The sequence below is a fragment of the Ictalurus furcatus genome, chromosome 12 (genome assembly GCF_023375685.1).
Source record: "Ictalurus furcatus strain D&B chromosome 12, Billie_1.0, whole genome shotgun sequence".
Classification (NCBI taxonomy): domain Eukaryota; kingdom Metazoa; phylum Chordata; class Actinopteri; order Siluriformes; family Ictaluridae; genus Ictalurus; species Ictalurus furcatus.
In genome coordinates, this window is record NC_071266.1 from 24,439,236 (window position 1) to 24,456,024 (window position 16,789).

The following is a 16,789-nucleotide window of genomic DNA, read 5'->3' on the forward strand; positions in this document are numbered from 1 at the left end:
CAAACTACAAGTCATGAGTGATTTCTGCTTGCTTGAGTGAACGCAGGTTAAGAATCTAGTGTGAAGCACTACTGGGGTTTGGAAATGCAAGCCATCAGTGGAAATAACAGTTTTGACCTCTGCAAAATGGATAGTAGTGAAAACTATCATTCTCCAACAGGTAGGCATTTGAAAGGTTTATACATTTAACTATAATTGAATATATTTTTGATGGTTTAATTTCAATATAGCTTACATGAGAAGAATTGTAAATGATAAGGGATTTTCACTGCTCACAACCAGAAACAGAAGATGTCAGATTTGGTCAGATGTCAGATTTGATTACCATTTGATTTTGACTTGGATTATAGACCGACATGTGAACATGGCTGTTTTAAGTGGGTACGCAGGACTATAGTCCGGGGACAACGGTGTAGGAATTAACTAAATCTTTTCTCCCAGATATCTTCGTCCTCAGAGAGTTGAAAAAAGTAAAGTTCTGCATATCTGCTCTTGGTCTTCTCCTACTGCTCGGTGCTTTAATGGCACTCTGTGCTGTAGGGATCTTGTGTGAGTATTCCTTATCATATTTATCTTTGTTCTTCTCATTCAACAAATCACAATAAATTGTTTCATTTGATATGGTAAGTGAGCAGCATTTCATTCATGGTTTTATTGTAAATTAATTAAAAGCTGTATGAGAATGTAGTTATAAAGGCATAAAAGACAAGTTGTTCAGTGACAAAATCAATGGAAATTTCCCCCTTCAGCTGTATATATTGGACCATTTTGAGTGAGTTGCCTCTCATGTAAACTATATTTCGGATGTCAAATAATCAAAAGTCCAACAGAGACGTGCAGAATCAGCACCTAAACAACCCCTGTTATCTATCTGTCTATCTATCTATCTATCTATCTATCTATCTATATGTCTATATAAAAAACTTATGGGATCACCACACTTACTCAGACAAAACTCACAATACTCACTCCGTTTTTTACTTCACAGGAAATAAACAAATTGCAGATATGACACAAAACAATTTTTGTTTAATAGTGATACCTCAAACAAATGATAATAAATTGTTTTAATTAATGGCATTTTTTTTTTTTCCGGTCAAGTTGAGGAAAAAATTATGGAATCATCAACAAAAAAAAATCAGTTTAATAATTTGTTGCTCCTCCTCTGACTTTTATGACGGCCTGAATTCTTTGAGGCACATCACTAATGAAAAACAATAATCTCCATCAAGCTTATTCCACCGAAATCTGTATTGTAACGCAATGTTTCATTTGCCTTCCATGTTCTCCCAAGTGATATATCCCAGTCGATTTGCAACAGTACCTCACTGCACTCCCCTGAGGCATAATTCTGTATTTTTTTTCTGTGTGGCTTGAGATTTAATTGAATCTGTCAATGGGATAAATTCAGTTCTTGTTTATATACAGTATGTATCACTCTAACCCTGGTGTTCTTTTTCTTCTTTTTTCTTTTTTTTCCAGTTTCATTTTTATTGAACATTTCTGCTGTACATTTCTGCTGTACATTATTTGCTGAACATTTCTGCTGAACTAAACATTTCTGCTGAACATTGTGTTCTTTTTCAACAGATCACAATAAAGTTGTCTCCTTTGAGATTTTGCATGAGCAGAATGAGAATACAAAGCCAAGGGTAAGTGGTTTCAAGCGAATAATATGTTCATGTTTGATGAAATGTAAGTAGTACAGTCAAAATGAATTTTTTGCACTTTATATATTTCAGTGTTGTCAGATTCTGGGTTACCATGCTCAATCTATTTTAATCCCACTGTGCGTGTTTTTTTTTTTTTTTTTTTTTTTTTTAGCAAGTTCTAAATTTCAGGAGACATGTGATCAAAGTGCATTTATTAAACAGAGGGCAAGAAAAATAAATTTTGTGACCAAAATATAGTTGCTCAGCATTTGATATTGTCCAGGATTCAGAAACAAGAATGTTCTGGTGGTTGAAAATTGTATAAAATGCACGTTATCTATCAATCTAATGCGTTCACTCATCTTCTAATGATATCAACTTTAAAAACCTTTGTATGGGAATAACTGCACAAGCAATAACAGTTTTAGCAAAGTTCTCCTTTTTTGCTTGTGAAAGTTCTGCATCCATGCTGAATGTCAATATTAAATGCTGATCCGACTTTACTAAGATCAGTTTACATCCTGCAAATGTTACTTCAGTACTAATCTAACCTCACAAGCATTTGAAATAGAATAAAAACAGTAACTTTAAGTGTGTTTCCTGACAGGACCACTTTATTGCACTAGGAAAGCATCATGACTCCAATACATGCACAGAACACACACACTGACTCTGTCAGTAAAAGTAATCACACAGATGAAGGTCTACATGGCAGTTTCTTCCATTTAATGGATTATTAAAATGATTATCCACCTCAATAGTTTGGACAGAATATCTTTCAGTAATTTGTAGCTGTGTGGTAAGTACGTGGTAACCGTGTGGTAACTGTGTGGTAAGACGTTGGACTGCTGATCGGAAGGTCATGAGTTTAAATCCCAGCACCGCCAAGCTGCCACTGCTGGGCGCTTGAGCAAGACCCTTAACTCTCAAATGCTCAGTTGTATAAATGAGAGAAATGTAAGTCGCTCTGGGTAAGGGCGTCTGCCAAATGCTGTAAATGTAAATGATATGTGGATTCTATGTGTAGCTTGAGCTCTAATTGAACTCCTTCTCGATCACTGTCAGAGTTCCACTACAACCCAACTTTAACCTCTGTCTACATCCTAGTATTAAGAACATACATTTCCAATTCTAAATTTCTATGAATTCAGTTCATATTTTTCTATGTATGACTTTATTCCTGGAGTTCTTGTTCAACAGATAAAGTTTTGCTTCTTCTTTCTAGGGTGTTTTGTGACAGAAAATAAAAAGGAACTTCAAAACTCACGAGCATGCGTAGAGACACACACACACACACACACACACACACACACACACACACACACACTTCAGCGCTTCTCTCTCTCTCTTTTCTTCACACACACACACACACACACACACACACACACATTTATCATCCATACAGTGTGTCCGCTTTTCCACAGTGGGTTTTGACCATTCAGCCCTTACGCTGTTCAGCGGTGACCCAGACCTGGGCCCTGAGTTGAGCCTCTCACTCTCTTCTCCAGCAGCTGTATCACAGGTCTCTATATTCCTTTTACTTGTTCAACACACACACAGTTCAGTTCACAAACACAATAACCACAATTTAACCACACTCCTTAGTTAGTTACTCACATCAGCCAGTTCTCTTCTACAATGTCTAATTTCTATTACTTTTCTCACCCACTATGGTTCCCTTAGAATTTTGTAATTTTTTTTTTAAATGTTCAAGCATTCATCCAGGTTCTTTTGGAGACCAATTTCGTCCTCCCTCAGTCTCCGGGGCTCCCCTCTCCTGGGAGCAGATTAACTAAAGCAAAACTTCGGTCAAACAGGTGTCTGCTTTACCTTTGTCCTATATGGCCTGTCTGCTGCCCACAGAGCGGTGAAGTCACAAGAAAGGGGATCAGATTTCTGGCCTAAATCAGACCCATCTGGGGTGGCAAATGTTGGCCTGAAAAATTATTAACATTAGCTACTATTATTTAAAGTCTATACTTACATCAGCTAGACCAATTTGTGGATGAAGAAATACACAAGAACACAGCGGGTGAGAGAAGCAAGGGTCCAAGTTTATTACCAACCACCACAAGATCCCAACAGTGACTACGTTTACATGGACAGCAGTAATCTAATTATTGACCTTACTCTGAGTAAGATAATAATGTGATTAAGGTGTTTACATGAGTCGCTTTTAGAATACTCCTGTCATGTACCCGTTTTACATGTTATAGAACATAATTAGATTAACGGCACATGTCATTACGTCACCGTGCCACGCCGTCCGACGTCCCTCCAGAATTTCACGTATCAACATACAGTTCATCTTCGTTATGGGACCGTATACATTTTTCGGTGTTTTTATTAAAAAATTTTTACGAACTCTTTAAGTGCGGTTAATTATTTGTCATGCTGTACGTGCTAATAGATGACTGCTTGAAGCCGTGGGCTGCGTCCCAAACCGCGTACTTACCGTCTGTATACTAGCCGAGATACATGTATTTTTCCCCACTACAGGGCTATAGTAGGCAAGTATGCGGTTTGGGACGAGGCCGTACTCTCTTTTTCGCCGTAAAATGTTGAGCACTGCCGTGTGTGATCGTGTCCTGTCGCAAAACGCGGTGAAAACTCTCACACGATGTTCATAATGTGATTAAGGTGTTTACATGTCTGTAATACACGTCCATAATGTGACTAAAACAGGAGTACTCCACATGTCTTAATTTGATTAGTGCTTACTTCAAGTATGACCTTAATCAGATTAAGGTAATTAAAAATTGCTGTTTACATGGTAGTTTCTTAATCAAAGTATCATCTTAATCGGGTTAAGAGTGGATTATTGTTGTCCATGTAAACGCACTGACTGAGATGTCCAAAAGCGATCTGATCTCGCAAGAGTTGGGGCTTCTCTTTTATTCAGTTTGCTATCCCCTGTGTTCACCCCTAGCTCACTCTTGTCCAATATGTTTATTTTTTTAGGTTTTTTCCAATCCCTTTTTGTCCGTTTTTAGGTATTTTCTGAAGCCCATTTCGTTTTGATTTTTCTTATTTTTTAGGCCAATTATGGTTGCTTTTCTTATTTTCGATTCCCTTATTTCCAACTGGTTTTGGTTCCTTTTTTTAAAAATAATAATCATAAAAAAAACAACTTCAGCTCCTTAGGTCATTATTAATCTGACAATAAGTGAGGATGTCAAGTGAGGACAAGTGAGCACCTCACCAATCTCTTTTAATCTTCCTTTTTATTTTTACTGTGGGTAAGTGTATAAACTCTGTTTATTTCTTTTAATCATCTTTACCTCATTTGTCTAGCGTGTTTACATATCTACTGTGTGTATGTGTGTTACAAAGTTAGTGAGTGTTAGTAACTTATTATCTTAACCTGTGTACCCTTTTTCCTTAATAAACTCTTATTTTCGCACAGTCGTCTCCCTCGTGTTTTATTTTTGTCATAATTTTCATCCATCATGAAGTCATGAGTGTTTTCTGCTTGCTTGAGTGAACGCAGGTTAAGAATCTAGTGTGAAGCCCTACTGGGGTTTGGAAATGCAAGCCATCAGTGGAAATATCGGTTTTGACCTCTGTAAAATGGAGAGTAGTGAAAATTATCATTCGCCACTAGGTAGGCATTTGAAAGATTTCTGTTGATAGTTTAAATTCAATATAGTTTGAAGAAAAACAGTAAATGATAAGGAATTTTCACTGTTTTCAACCAGAAACAGAAGATGATGTTTATTTGACTACACAAAACTGCTGTCCAAAGTCCAGAAAATACACAGGTATGTTTTTGCTTGACAATTTTACTGATTATCTGACTTCTACTTTGCTAAAATATGTTTTATGAATGAATAACAATTAGGTTTATCATTTATCATCATCTGTCAGATATGATTACTATTTGATTTTGACTTGGATTATATACCAACATATGAGCAAATGAATATCTAAGTGAACATGGCTGTTTTAACTGAGATCTATGGCAGAGTTTCTTAACTCCAGTTCAGTCCTCAACAAATATGATGCAGATGCACTTATTATTAAGCTTTTCTTATGTTAGGAATATGAAAACCCTGAACCTGTGCAGGGCAGGGTGTTCCCAGGACTATAGTCCGGGGACAAAGGTTTATGAAATAACTATGTCTTTTCTCCCAGATATCTTCATCCAGAAGAAAGTAAAGTTCTGCATATCTGCTCTTGGTCTTCTCCTACTGCTCGGTGCTTTAATGGCACTCTGTGCTGTAGGGATCTTGTGTGAGTATTCCTTAACATATTTATTTTTGTTCTTCTCATTCAACAAATCACAATGATTTTTTTCATTTGATATGTTAAGTGAGCAGAATTTCATTCATTGTTTTATTGTAAATTATTTAAAAGCTGTATGAGAATATAGTTATAAAGGCATAAAAGACAAGTTGATCAGTGACAAAACCAATGGAAATGTCCCCCTTTCAGCTGTTTATATTGGACCAAAATAAAGTTGCTCAGCATTTGATATTTGCCCAGGAGTCAGGCACAATGATGCTCTGGCGGTTGCAAATAGTATAAATTGCATACATTATCTATCAATCTAATACCTTTACTAATCTTCTAATGATGCCATTGTATGGGAATAACCGCACAAAATATAATGGTTTTAGCAAAGTTCTGCATCCTCGCTGAATGTCAATATTAAATGCTGAGCCAGCTTTACTAAAGTCACTTTACATCAGGTTACATCCTTTAGGTCTACATCCTAATATTAAAAACATACATTTCCAGTTCTGATTTTCTATGAATTCAATTCATATTTATCTATGTATGACTCTAACCCTGGTGTTCTTGTTCAACAGATCACAATAAAGTTGTCTCCTTTGAGATTTTACATGAGCAGTATGAGAACGCTACAGTTACACTGATGATGCAAGAAAACAAAGCCAAAGGTACGTGGGTTCAAGAGAATAATACGCTCATATTTAATGAAATGTAAGCAGTACAGTCAAAATTCTTTTTTTCCTTCACTCCTTGGCAAAAGATGATAATAGACTGCAACTTAAATCAACTAGAAACAACTCAAGAAACACTAAGTAAGTCATCTGAAAGGAGAAAACTACTTGAGAAATGACTTGACTTTACTTTTAATTACTTCTCCTCATGTATACAATTTACACAACTTCTCAAAATGTTCTATTTTCTACTCTCTTCTCATGCTAACTAGTGAACTATGCTGAAGTGAACACCTTGATTATCTTCCAAGCATGAATCTAGTTTGCCTGAAATTTTGGAAACAACATTATGAGAACATAAAAGGTCTTGATATAAAAAGATGCTCAAAGAACTTGGTAAACAGTGGAATGGGGGAGTAGGAAAAGTAGGAAAGACTAATGAACTCAATCCTGAAAAAACAAATTGTTCTTTTGTGTATCAGAAAAAGAGGGAATGTATGAAGCGCTGGAGGCGAAGTTTCTGGAACTCAACTTATCATGCAGCAGTAAGACTGGTCTTTTATTCTGGTTTACTTCCATCAGTGAAACAAAAACTTTATTTACAATAGATGTAACTATACTTGTTTTTTTTATGTTTTATATTCGAACAGGCTAAATTATAGATAGATATTATTAATAAAATTGTAGATAGGTAAGTTTACTTTGACATATTACTTTTCCTTATGTATACAATTTACACAACATCTCAATGTTCTATTTTCTACTCTCTTCTCATGGTAAATTGTGAACTATGCTGAAGTGAACAGCTTGATTATCTTGAATCTACTTTGCATGAAATTTTGGAAGCAACATTGTGAGATCAAACAATTGTTGAACTAAGTTGTCAGAATAAGAAGATCCTCAAAAAAACTTGGTAAACAGAGCCATGTGGATAAGACATTGTTATGTAATTCCTTACTGTAATGCGATTTCATTTTATGCAATATAAAATAATATAATTTATATTGAGTAACTAACATTCAAGACATAATATGGCCAAATATTTAGTTTTTTGGCTCCATCAATGGAAATAGTTTCCAAAGAAGCTACAGCTGGATAGAGCGTTGAAAGTTCAGACTAACTGACAGCCTGTAGAATAGGAATTTTATATAACAAACACAGACAAGTGTTTACACAGTGAAATGTACTAGTGCTGTTATACTAAGCATCAGCACTCATAGAACACCACTTGTCCAATCAAATTAATCAACCAGAACTAACTTTTGTATAATTCAATTCAATGCAATTCAGTTTTATTTGTGTAGTGCATTTCACAATGGACTTTGACACAAAGCCAGAGCAAGCCAGAGGCGACGGTGACTAGTAAAAACTCCCTGAGATAATATGAGGAAGAAATGTTTGCTTTCAAATTGACTATTAGTGTAATACAATACTGTGTTTACTGTTTTTGTATTCATGCTTGATTCTTTATATGACTGACTGAAGTCAACCCTAATGAAGGCAATACTGAAAAAATAAATTGTTCATTTGTGTATCAGAAAAAGAGGGAATGTATGAAGTGCTGGAGGTGAAGTATCAGGAACTCGACTTTGCATGCAACAGTAAGACTGGTCTTTTATTCTGGTTTATTTCCATCAATGAAAAAAAAAACCCTTATTTACAATAGGTGTAACTATACTTGTTTTTTTTTTCATAGTATTATAGGCTGCATAAATATTCTGCAAAGTTTTTTTTCTTACTGTTCTTAACAAAAGTAAATCAAAGCAGAAGATGTGAGGAAGGATGGAAGTCTCTTGGTTTAAAGTGTTACTACTTCTCCACTGAGAAACTGAACTGGATACGGAGTCGAGATTACTGTGTGGGGAAAGGAAGTCACCTGGTGATTATAACCAGCCAAACTGAACAGGTGAGTGTAGTGGCTCGTTTCTTTCCATTCTGAATTTTGATATTGACATTAATTCCACTTGCATTGGTTACAGGTGTAAGCTATGTGTCCTGTTATTTTCTACATTAGAATTTTGTATCTTCACAAATTGGAGAAACACACTGGATTGGCCTGAATGACTTGGAGACTGAGGGAAAGTGGATGTGGGTGAACAACCAGCCCTTAAAGGAGACGGGTGTAAAGTAAGAACCGTGTTCACTCACACACTCTATAAACTCATTTTACAGTTTTAAAGCTCTGCAATGCTCTAGCATGCATAAATATTATTCACATGTCTGTATAATATAAATAAATTGTAGAGCATACTGATTGCAGTCTTTTTTTTTATCTATGAAGGTTCTGGTTTACAGGGGGACCGAATGAGCCTGATAACTGGAAAAAAGAGGACCCTTCTGGAGAGGACTGTGCTGCGCTGGGGCATGAGGAAGGTGTACTGCATAAATGGTTTGACGCTTCTTGCCTTAAGCGGAAACGATTCATCTGTGAAAAGTAAAACACCACTCTTTTCACTTGCATTTCTTTATGTGATTATCTAAGCTTGTGCAAACCTCAAGACCATTAGAAGATGGTATGAGATCATGAAATTTTTACATTTGACAACAGTTTGACTATCATGAATCTCCAGTGTGTATTTCCTTAGAGACATGTTAAAAACAAATCGACTGAACTGTTATAACCTTGAGGTTTAGTAGTTCCTCTCCAGTTCTGAGTAGTGTGAAAGTCAGAGGTAATTATATCTTATTCAGAAAAGTCAGAGGTAATTATATCTCAGTCACCTTGACTTAATACTGGACATTTTAAAATGACATTGAATCCTGAAAATCTTCATTAGTTCTTAATTTCGTATACTGTAATTTTGTATTCAATAAATATACAGCCGGTGACAAATTAAAGGAAAACCTGATTCACAAGAAGAGCTTCAGTGAACCTCGCCATAAATTCTATAAGTCTTCTAAACTGTACTGAACGGATGAACACCGGTCTCCCAAAAGATATTCCTCCAGTTTAGCATAACAGAGCAACAGGTTCTCTTTTCATTTGCCATTCATCTGTAAGTACTAATGCTGTGTATATTTACTGATGATTGAGTAGTGTGCATTTTATGTTAGCTAAAACTGGATGTAATGTGAAGTTGCTTTGAATAACCATTAAAGAAAATGTAAGAATTAATAAAAAAACAAATTACATGGCTTGAAAATATAGTGTGTGTTATTTATTATAAATGATGGTTTGCATTATGGCAGTGTTTTACTTCCAGTACAGCAATAGTGGGTTATCTTTGGTTTACTGTCACTTGATGGAGGTTTCCCCTCGCAGAAGATCCAACAAGAAACTGTTACAGTTTACTATTATAGATTACCTGTTAAATAATAAGAGTCTTGAGCTTATCTTTAGAGAAAGCGGACACATCTGGAAATTGAAACCTCTTACTTGTGCTGCCCCTTTCTCTAGACTGCAGGTTACAGTTTTTTTACGATTGCTTACACACTCAAATTAAAAATAACACAGTTAATGAAACTTCACCCTCAAGGAGCAAAACCTCAGCGCAGATCCTCACAACTATAAGCACACAGCCTCACACTTTTTGCAAAATGCTAAAGACCCTTCTCTACATTAGAAACAAATCTAACACAATGTCACTTCTTTGCAATTTCAAGGCAATGCTTTCCAATATACCGCACCTACTAACCAACTGATCAAACACAGCCATCAGGTGTACAGACACTCGGGCGATTAATTGTCAATCAATTGTCAATCGGGCGTAGCACTATAAAAGGCAGCAGGTGAGTTTACCTGTCTTCAACAAAAAAGGAAGGCAACATTGCAGAACTTGCAGTAAGATGGGGGAAGAGGGGTCGGAAGAGGTAGACATGGAGGAGGACATGGACAAAGAAGACGAGGACCAAATTTTTATCTGATGAGAATCGAGCAACACTGGTTGCCCATGTTGTAAACCATAGGTTGACATTGAGAGAGGCTGGACAGAGAGTGCTGTCCAATCTCAGCAGATATACTGTTTCAACAGTAATTCTGACATTTCAACAAGAGCACAGGAAAAAAAAAAAAAAAAAACCTTTTCTCTACTGTCTACAGTAAAATCAGTACAATGTAGCCTACTATGTGCACTACATCAGTACTTTTTGGTACCCATTCACTGCATTCCATGTTTGAAACAATGCCTTTTATGCTGTCCTGTGATATTTTTTTTTTTTTTACATGTATTTTGATTGATCTACGTAGGATCGAGGGTCAAGAACGTCAAGGAGGTGTCACGAACCTCGAATCGGCACAGAAGCAGGAGCGGGCGGCAGGTGTAGAGCGTGGTATCGGGAAGTACAAGAAACATAGTCGTAAGACAGGCAAAGGTCAAGTGATCGGACGAGCAGCACAAACGGGATCAGGCAGAGAGCGTAGTCGAAACCGGACACAAGGGTTGAGGATCACAAGAAGACAAACTAACTAGAACGGCTTGGTAACGCAGAGAAACGAGTTGACATCCCTAAGTACTAGCGGTGAGAGTGTGTGTGTGTGTGTGTGTGTGATTGGTGCCAGGTGTGTCTGATCAGAACTCCGGGGATGGTGAGCGCATGCGTGCATGAGAAGTGAGTGTTGCATCTTGGGAATTTGAGTTCTGATCTGACGGAGCTGTGACAGGAGGAAGGAGCCCCATATTCTCAGAGGAACAAGAGAGAGCTATTGTAAACATAGTTTTGGCCAATAATGCGATACATCTCCAAGAAATTCAAACAAACATCCTCAATGATCACACAATTTTCAATAATGTCCATCAGGTCTTTCTATCAACACTGGAGCAAAATCCTTTAAAAACACTTGATAGTTGAATAGCCATTTTAAAGAACTTCTGAGAGAGTAAAAGACCTGCGGCATGAATATGTGCCAATTTTGACACCGTATGGCACGCGCATGGTTCATACGATCTGATTCTGTTTGAACCAGTTACACGCTGCTGTGCTCAATCTAAAACACTTTTAACTTTTCTTATTATATAGTCTGGGTTAGATTTTTTCAGAGATATTGTTAGAGTAAAGTACTTGAATATATTGACCGTACACAACACACAAGACCAGGACTGCACACTGATGAAAATATTTATTTCTCTCCACATTGTAAAAAGTCATCCATCCTTGCACAGACCCTACATCAATTAGGTCGCAGGTTGTAGGTCTCCTCCATGGCTTGAATGAGGGGTATCCTGACAATCCTGGAGATTGTAAACCTTCCACCGCCATGCCGAAATAAAACCCTCCTCAGTGGGGTTAAGGAAGGGAGAGCATGGTGGGAGGTATTGGAGTTAAAATTGTGGATGATGATGAATCCAGTTCTGGACCAGAGCAGATTGGTAGAAAGATGCATTGTCCCAGATGACAATGTATCTCATCTTCTCTGCACGCCTTTGGTCTTCTGCTGTGATGATGTTATGTAGTCGGTCTAAAAATGTGAGTATGTGGGCCATGTTGTAAGGACCTAATTTGGCATGGCGGTGAAGGACCCCATTTTGCGTGACTGCAGCGCTCATTGTGATGTTACCACCACGTTGGCCCGGGACATTCAAAGTAGCTCTGTGGCCAATGATGTTTCTCAATCTTCTTCTTCCTTTTGTCAGGTTAAACCCTGCCTCATCTATGAATATAAATTCATGTCGGATTGCATCAGCTAAATTAGTAAAACTCTCTGAAAAAATAGAGAACACTGTGTAGTTCAATACAGGCGTACTATAAATACAGGTGTACTATAAATTTACATGTAAAAAGGTTCTGTGTGCAGTGCACAACACTGAAGTGTACATTACTTACCTGCACATATTCATGCCGCAGGTCTTTTACTCTCTCAGTAGTTCTTTCAAATGGCTATTCAACTATGAAGCGTTTTTTAAGGCTGTACTTCAAAAAAGGTGAGTGTAATGTTCATTCCCATAAGTGACGACAGTATCACACAATACACACCCACAAAAAACAAACTACAAGTCATGAGTGATTTCTGCTTGCTTGAGTGAACGCAGGTTAAGAATCTAGTGTGAAGCACTACTGGGGTTTGGAAATGCAAGCCATCAGTGGAAATAACAGTTTTGACCTCTGCAAAATGGATAGTAGTGAAAACTATCATTCTCCAACAGGTAGGCATTTGAAAGGTTTATACAGTTAACTATAATTGAATATATTTTTGATGGTTTAATTTCAATATAGCTTACATGAGAAGAATTGTAAATGATAAGGGATTTTCACTGCTCACAACCAGAAACAGAAGATGATGTTTATTTGAATACACAATACTGGCGTCCAAAGCCCAAAAAATACACAGGTATGTTTTTGCTTGACAATTTTACTGATTATCTGACTTCTACTTTGCTAAAATATGTTTTATGAATGAGTAACAAGTAGGTTTATCACTTATCATCATCTGTCAGATTTGATTACCAATTGATTTTGACTTGGATTATATACCGACATGTGAACATGGCTGTTTTAAGTGGGTACGCAGGACTATAGTCCAGGGACAACGGTGTAGGAATTAACTAAATCTTTTCTCCCAGATATCTTCGTCCTCAGAGAGTTGAAAAAAGTAAAGTTCTGCATATCTGCTCTTGGTCTTCTCTTACTGCTCGGTGCTTTAATGGCACTCTGTGCTGTAGGGATCTTGTGTGAGTATTCCTTATCATATTTATCTTTGTTCTTCTCATTCAACAAATCACAATAAATTGTTTCATTTGATATGGTAAGTGAGCAGCATTTCATTCATGGTTTTATTGTAAATTATTTAAAAGCTGTATGAGAATGTAGTTACAAAGGCGTAAAAGACAAGTTGTTCAGTGACAAAATCAATGGAAATTTCCCCCTTCAGCTGTATATATTGGACCATTTTGAGTGAGTTGCCTCTCATATAAACTATATTTCAGATGTCAAGTAATCAAAAGTCCAACAGAGACGTGCAGAATCAGCACCTAAACAACCCTTGTTATCTATCTGTCTATCTATCTATCTATCTATCTATCTATCTATATGTCTATATAAAAAAAACTTATGGGATCACCACATGTTTTTTTACTTCACAGGAAATAAACAAATTGCAGATATGACACAAAACAATTTTTGTTTAATAGTGATACCTCAAACAAATGATAATAAATTGTTTTAATTAATGGCTTTTTTTTTTTTCCGGTCAAGTTGAGGAAAAAATTATGGAATCATCAACAAAAAAAAAATCAGTTTAATAATTTGTTGCTCCTCCTCTGGCTTTTATGACGGCCTGAATTCTTTGAGGCACATCACTAATGAAAAACAATAATCTCCATCAAGCTGGTTCCACCGAAATCTGTATTGTAACGCAATGTTTCATTTGCCTTCCATGTTCTCCCAAGTGATATATCCCAGTCGATTTGCAACAGTACCTCACTGCACTCCCCTGAGGCAACAAAACTGGGGTTTCTTATTTTTAAATAATGCTGTCATTTTTTTTCTGTGTGGCTTGAGATGTAACTGAACTCCTTCTCGATCACTGTCAGAGCTCCACTACCTTCCAAATCCAACTTTAACCTCCGTATACATCCTAGTATTAAAAACATACATTTCCAATTCAAAATGTATTCATATGTATGACTCTAACCCTGGTGTTCTTGTTCAACAGATCACAATAAAGTTGTCTCCTTTGAGATTTTACATGAGCAGAGTGAGAACGCTACAGTTACACTGATGATGCAAGAAAACAAAGCCAAGGGTAAGTGGTTTCAAGAGATAAACATGTTTACTTAAATCGCATGTTATCTATCAATCTAATGCGTTCACTCTTCTTCTAATGATATCAACTTTAAAAACCTTTGTATGGGAATAACTGCACAAGCAATAACAGTTTTAGCAAGTTCTCCTTTTTTGCTTGTGAAAGTTCTGCATCCATGCTGAATGTCAATATTAAATGCTGATCCGACTTTACTAAGATCAGTTTACATCCTGCAAATGTTACTTCAGTACTAATCTAACCTCACAAGCATTTGAAATAGAATAAAAACAGTAACTTTAAGTGTGTTTCCTGACAGGACCACTTTATTGCACTAGGAAAGCATCATGACTCCAATACATGCACAGAACACACACACTGACTCTGTCAGTAAAAGTAATCACACAGATGAAGGTCTACATGGCAGTTTCTTCCATTTAATAGATTATTAAAATGATTATCCACCTCATTTGATTGGGCAGAATATCTTTCAGTAATTTGTAGCTGTGTGGTAAGTACGTGGTAACCGTGTGGTAACTGTGTGGTAAGACGTTGGACTGCTGATCGGAAGGTCATGAGTTTAAATCCCAGCACCGCCAAGCTGCCACTGCTGGGCGCTTGAGCAAGACCCTTAACTCTCAAATGCTCAGTTGTATAAATGAGAGAAATGTAAGTCGCTCTGGGTAAGGGCGTCTGCCAAATGCTGTAAATGTAAATGATATGTGGATTCTATGTGTAGCTTGAGCTCTAATTGAACTCCTTCTCGATCACTGTCAGAGTTCCACTACAATCCAAATCCCACTTTAACCTCTGTCTACATCCCAATATTAAGAACATACATTTCCAATTCTAAATTTCTATGAATTCAGTTCATATTCATCTGTGTATAACTTTAACCCTGGTGTTCTTGTTCAACAGATAAAGATGTCTCTTTTGAGATTTTACGTGAGCAGTATGAGAATGCTACAGCTACACTGATGATGCAAGAAAACAAAGCCAAGGGTAAGTGGTTTCAAGAGAATCGTACGCTCATGTTTAATGAAATGTAAGCAGTACAGTCAAAATTTATTTTTTCCTTGACTCCTTGGCAAAATATGATAATAGAGTGTAACTTAAATAGACTGAATGACAAATATTGTATGACCACCAGTGGTGAAAAGACTATAAAACACACTGACTTGAGTAAAAGTAAAAGTAGTCATCAAGAAAATTACTCAAGAAACACTATATAAGTTATCGGGGGGGGGGGGGGGGGGCGACATAATAAATGACTTTACTAATTACTTTTCCTCAAAATGTTCTATTTTCTACTCTCTTCTCATGTTAACTAGTGAACTATGCTGAAGTGAACACCTTGATTATCTTCCAAGCATGAATCTAGTTTGCATGAAATTTTGGAAACAATATTGTGAGAACAAAAAAAGTTGTCAGAATAAAGAGTTGCTCAAAAAACTTGGTAAACAATGTAATAGGGGTGTAGGAAAAGTAGGAAAGACTCTAAGCACATAAACAACATTTCTGACTGACTGAAGTCAATCCTAATGAATTCAGTACTGAAAAACATTCATCTTTCTTTTGTTTATCAGAAAAAGAGGGAATGTATGATGCACTGGAGGTGAAGTATCAGGAACTCAACGTATCATACAACAGTAAGACTGGTCTTTTATTCTGGTGTACTTCCATCAGTGAAACAAAACCCTTATTTACAATAGGTGTAACTACAGGTGCATCTCAAAAAACTTAGAACATTGTGGAAAAGTACATTTTTCTGTAATTTAATTCAAAAAGTGGAACTTTCACATATTCTAGATTCATTACACATGAAGTGAAATATTTCGAGCCTTTTTTTTGTTTTAATCTCGATGATTACGGCTTACAGCTCACGGAAATCAGAAATCCGGTATCTCAAAATGTTCAAATAAAGAATTTATAATACAGAAATGTTGACCTTGTGAAAAGTATGTTAATTTATGTACTGATACTCGGTGAGGGATTTAATACTTTTACACAAATTACTTCATCGATGCGGCGTGGCATGGAGGCGATCAGCCTGTGGCACTGCTGAGGTGTTCTGGAAGCCCAGGTTGCTTTGATAGCGGTCTTCAGCTCGTCTGTATTGTTGGGTCTGGTGTCTCTCATAGATTCTCTATGGGGTTCGGGTCAGGCGAGTTGGCTGGACAATCAAGCACAGTAATACCACGGTCAGTAAACCAGTTACTAGTAGTTTTGGCACTGTGGGCAGGTTCAAGTCCTGCTGGAAAAGGAAAAAGCTCGTCAGCAGATGGAAGAATTAAGTGCTCTAAAATCTCCTGGTAGATGGCTATACATTATGTGTAGCTTGAGCTCTAATTGAACTCCTTCTCAATCACTGTCAGAGTTCCACTACCATCCAAATCCCACTTTAACCTCTGTCTACATCATAGTATTAAAAATAATATGCACATATTCAAAGAATTGTAAGCAGTACAGTCAAAATTTCTTTTTTCTTTGACTCCTTGGCAATAGATGATAATAAAGTGCAACTAAAATAGACTAAATGACAAATATTGTATGACCAT

The 16,789-nt window shown here is 36.7% G+C and overlaps 2 protein-coding genes and 1 long non-coding RNA gene across 6 annotated transcripts in view; all 3 read left to right on the forward strand.

Moving 5' to 3' along the window:
- The window catches only part of LOC128615917 (asialoglycoprotein receptor 2), a 29,706-nt gene that overhangs the window by 9,497 nt on the left and 3,420 nt on the right, over positions 1-16,789 (forward strand). Inside the window, exons 1-7 of one of the 3 annotated variants that reach the window (XM_053638317.1) lie at positions 4,214-4,891; positions 12,514-12,636; positions 12,759-12,821; positions 13,054-13,161; positions 14,145-14,234; positions 15,150-15,233; positions 15,818-15,880. In XM_053638317.1, the coding sequence (XP_053494292.1) occupies positions 12,561-12,636; positions 12,759-12,821; positions 13,054-13,161; positions 14,145-14,234; positions 15,150-15,233; positions 15,818-15,880 (484 nt within the window). In that variant the 5' untranslated portion in view covers positions 4,214-4,891; positions 12,514-12,560. The other 2 variants (XM_053638319.1, XM_053638318.1) reach the window with 2 other exon arrangements.
- LOC128615920 (uncharacterized) lies at positions 345-4,100 on the forward strand. The gene is made up of 3 exons (XR_008387316.1): positions 345-549; positions 1,591-1,652; positions 2,878-4,100. It is a non-coding gene; the product is annotated as an uncharacterized LOC128615920 (long non-coding RNA).
- On the forward strand, positions 4,882-9,699 carry LOC128615918 (CD209 antigen-like protein E). Of its 2 annotated transcripts, none has more exons than XM_053638320.1 (9): positions 4,882-5,256; positions 5,351-5,413; positions 5,787-5,885; positions 6,464-6,553; positions 7,039-7,101; positions 8,095-8,157; positions 8,311-8,462; positions 8,571-8,683; positions 8,838-9,699. In XM_053638320.1, exons 1-9 carry the CDS (start codon positions 5,181-5,183, stop codon positions 8,992-8,994), a joined length of 876 nt encoding a protein of 291 aa, XP_053494295.1. In that variant the 5' UTR covers positions 4,882-5,180; the 3' UTR covers positions 8,995-9,699. The 2 variants fall into 2 exon arrangements, with proteins under 2 accessions (XP_053494295.1, XP_053494296.1); XM_053638321.1 differs by having other exon boundaries at positions 8,852-9,699.

Excerpts from the sequence above, each read along its gene's own strand:
- LOC128615918 (XM_053638320.1), top strand. The coding sequence starts at position 5,181 with ATGCAAGCCATCAGTGGAAATATCGGTTTTGACCTCTGTAAAATGGAG. Across the intron at positions 7,102-8,094 it reads ACTCAACTTATCATGCAGCA|AAAAAGAGGGAATGTATGAA; the intron begins GTAAGACTGGTC and ends TTTGTGTATCAG. Across the intron at positions 8,158-8,310 it reads ACTCGACTTTGCATGCAACA|TAAATCAAAGCAGAAGATGT; the intron begins GTAAGACTGGTC and ends TCTTAACAAAAG.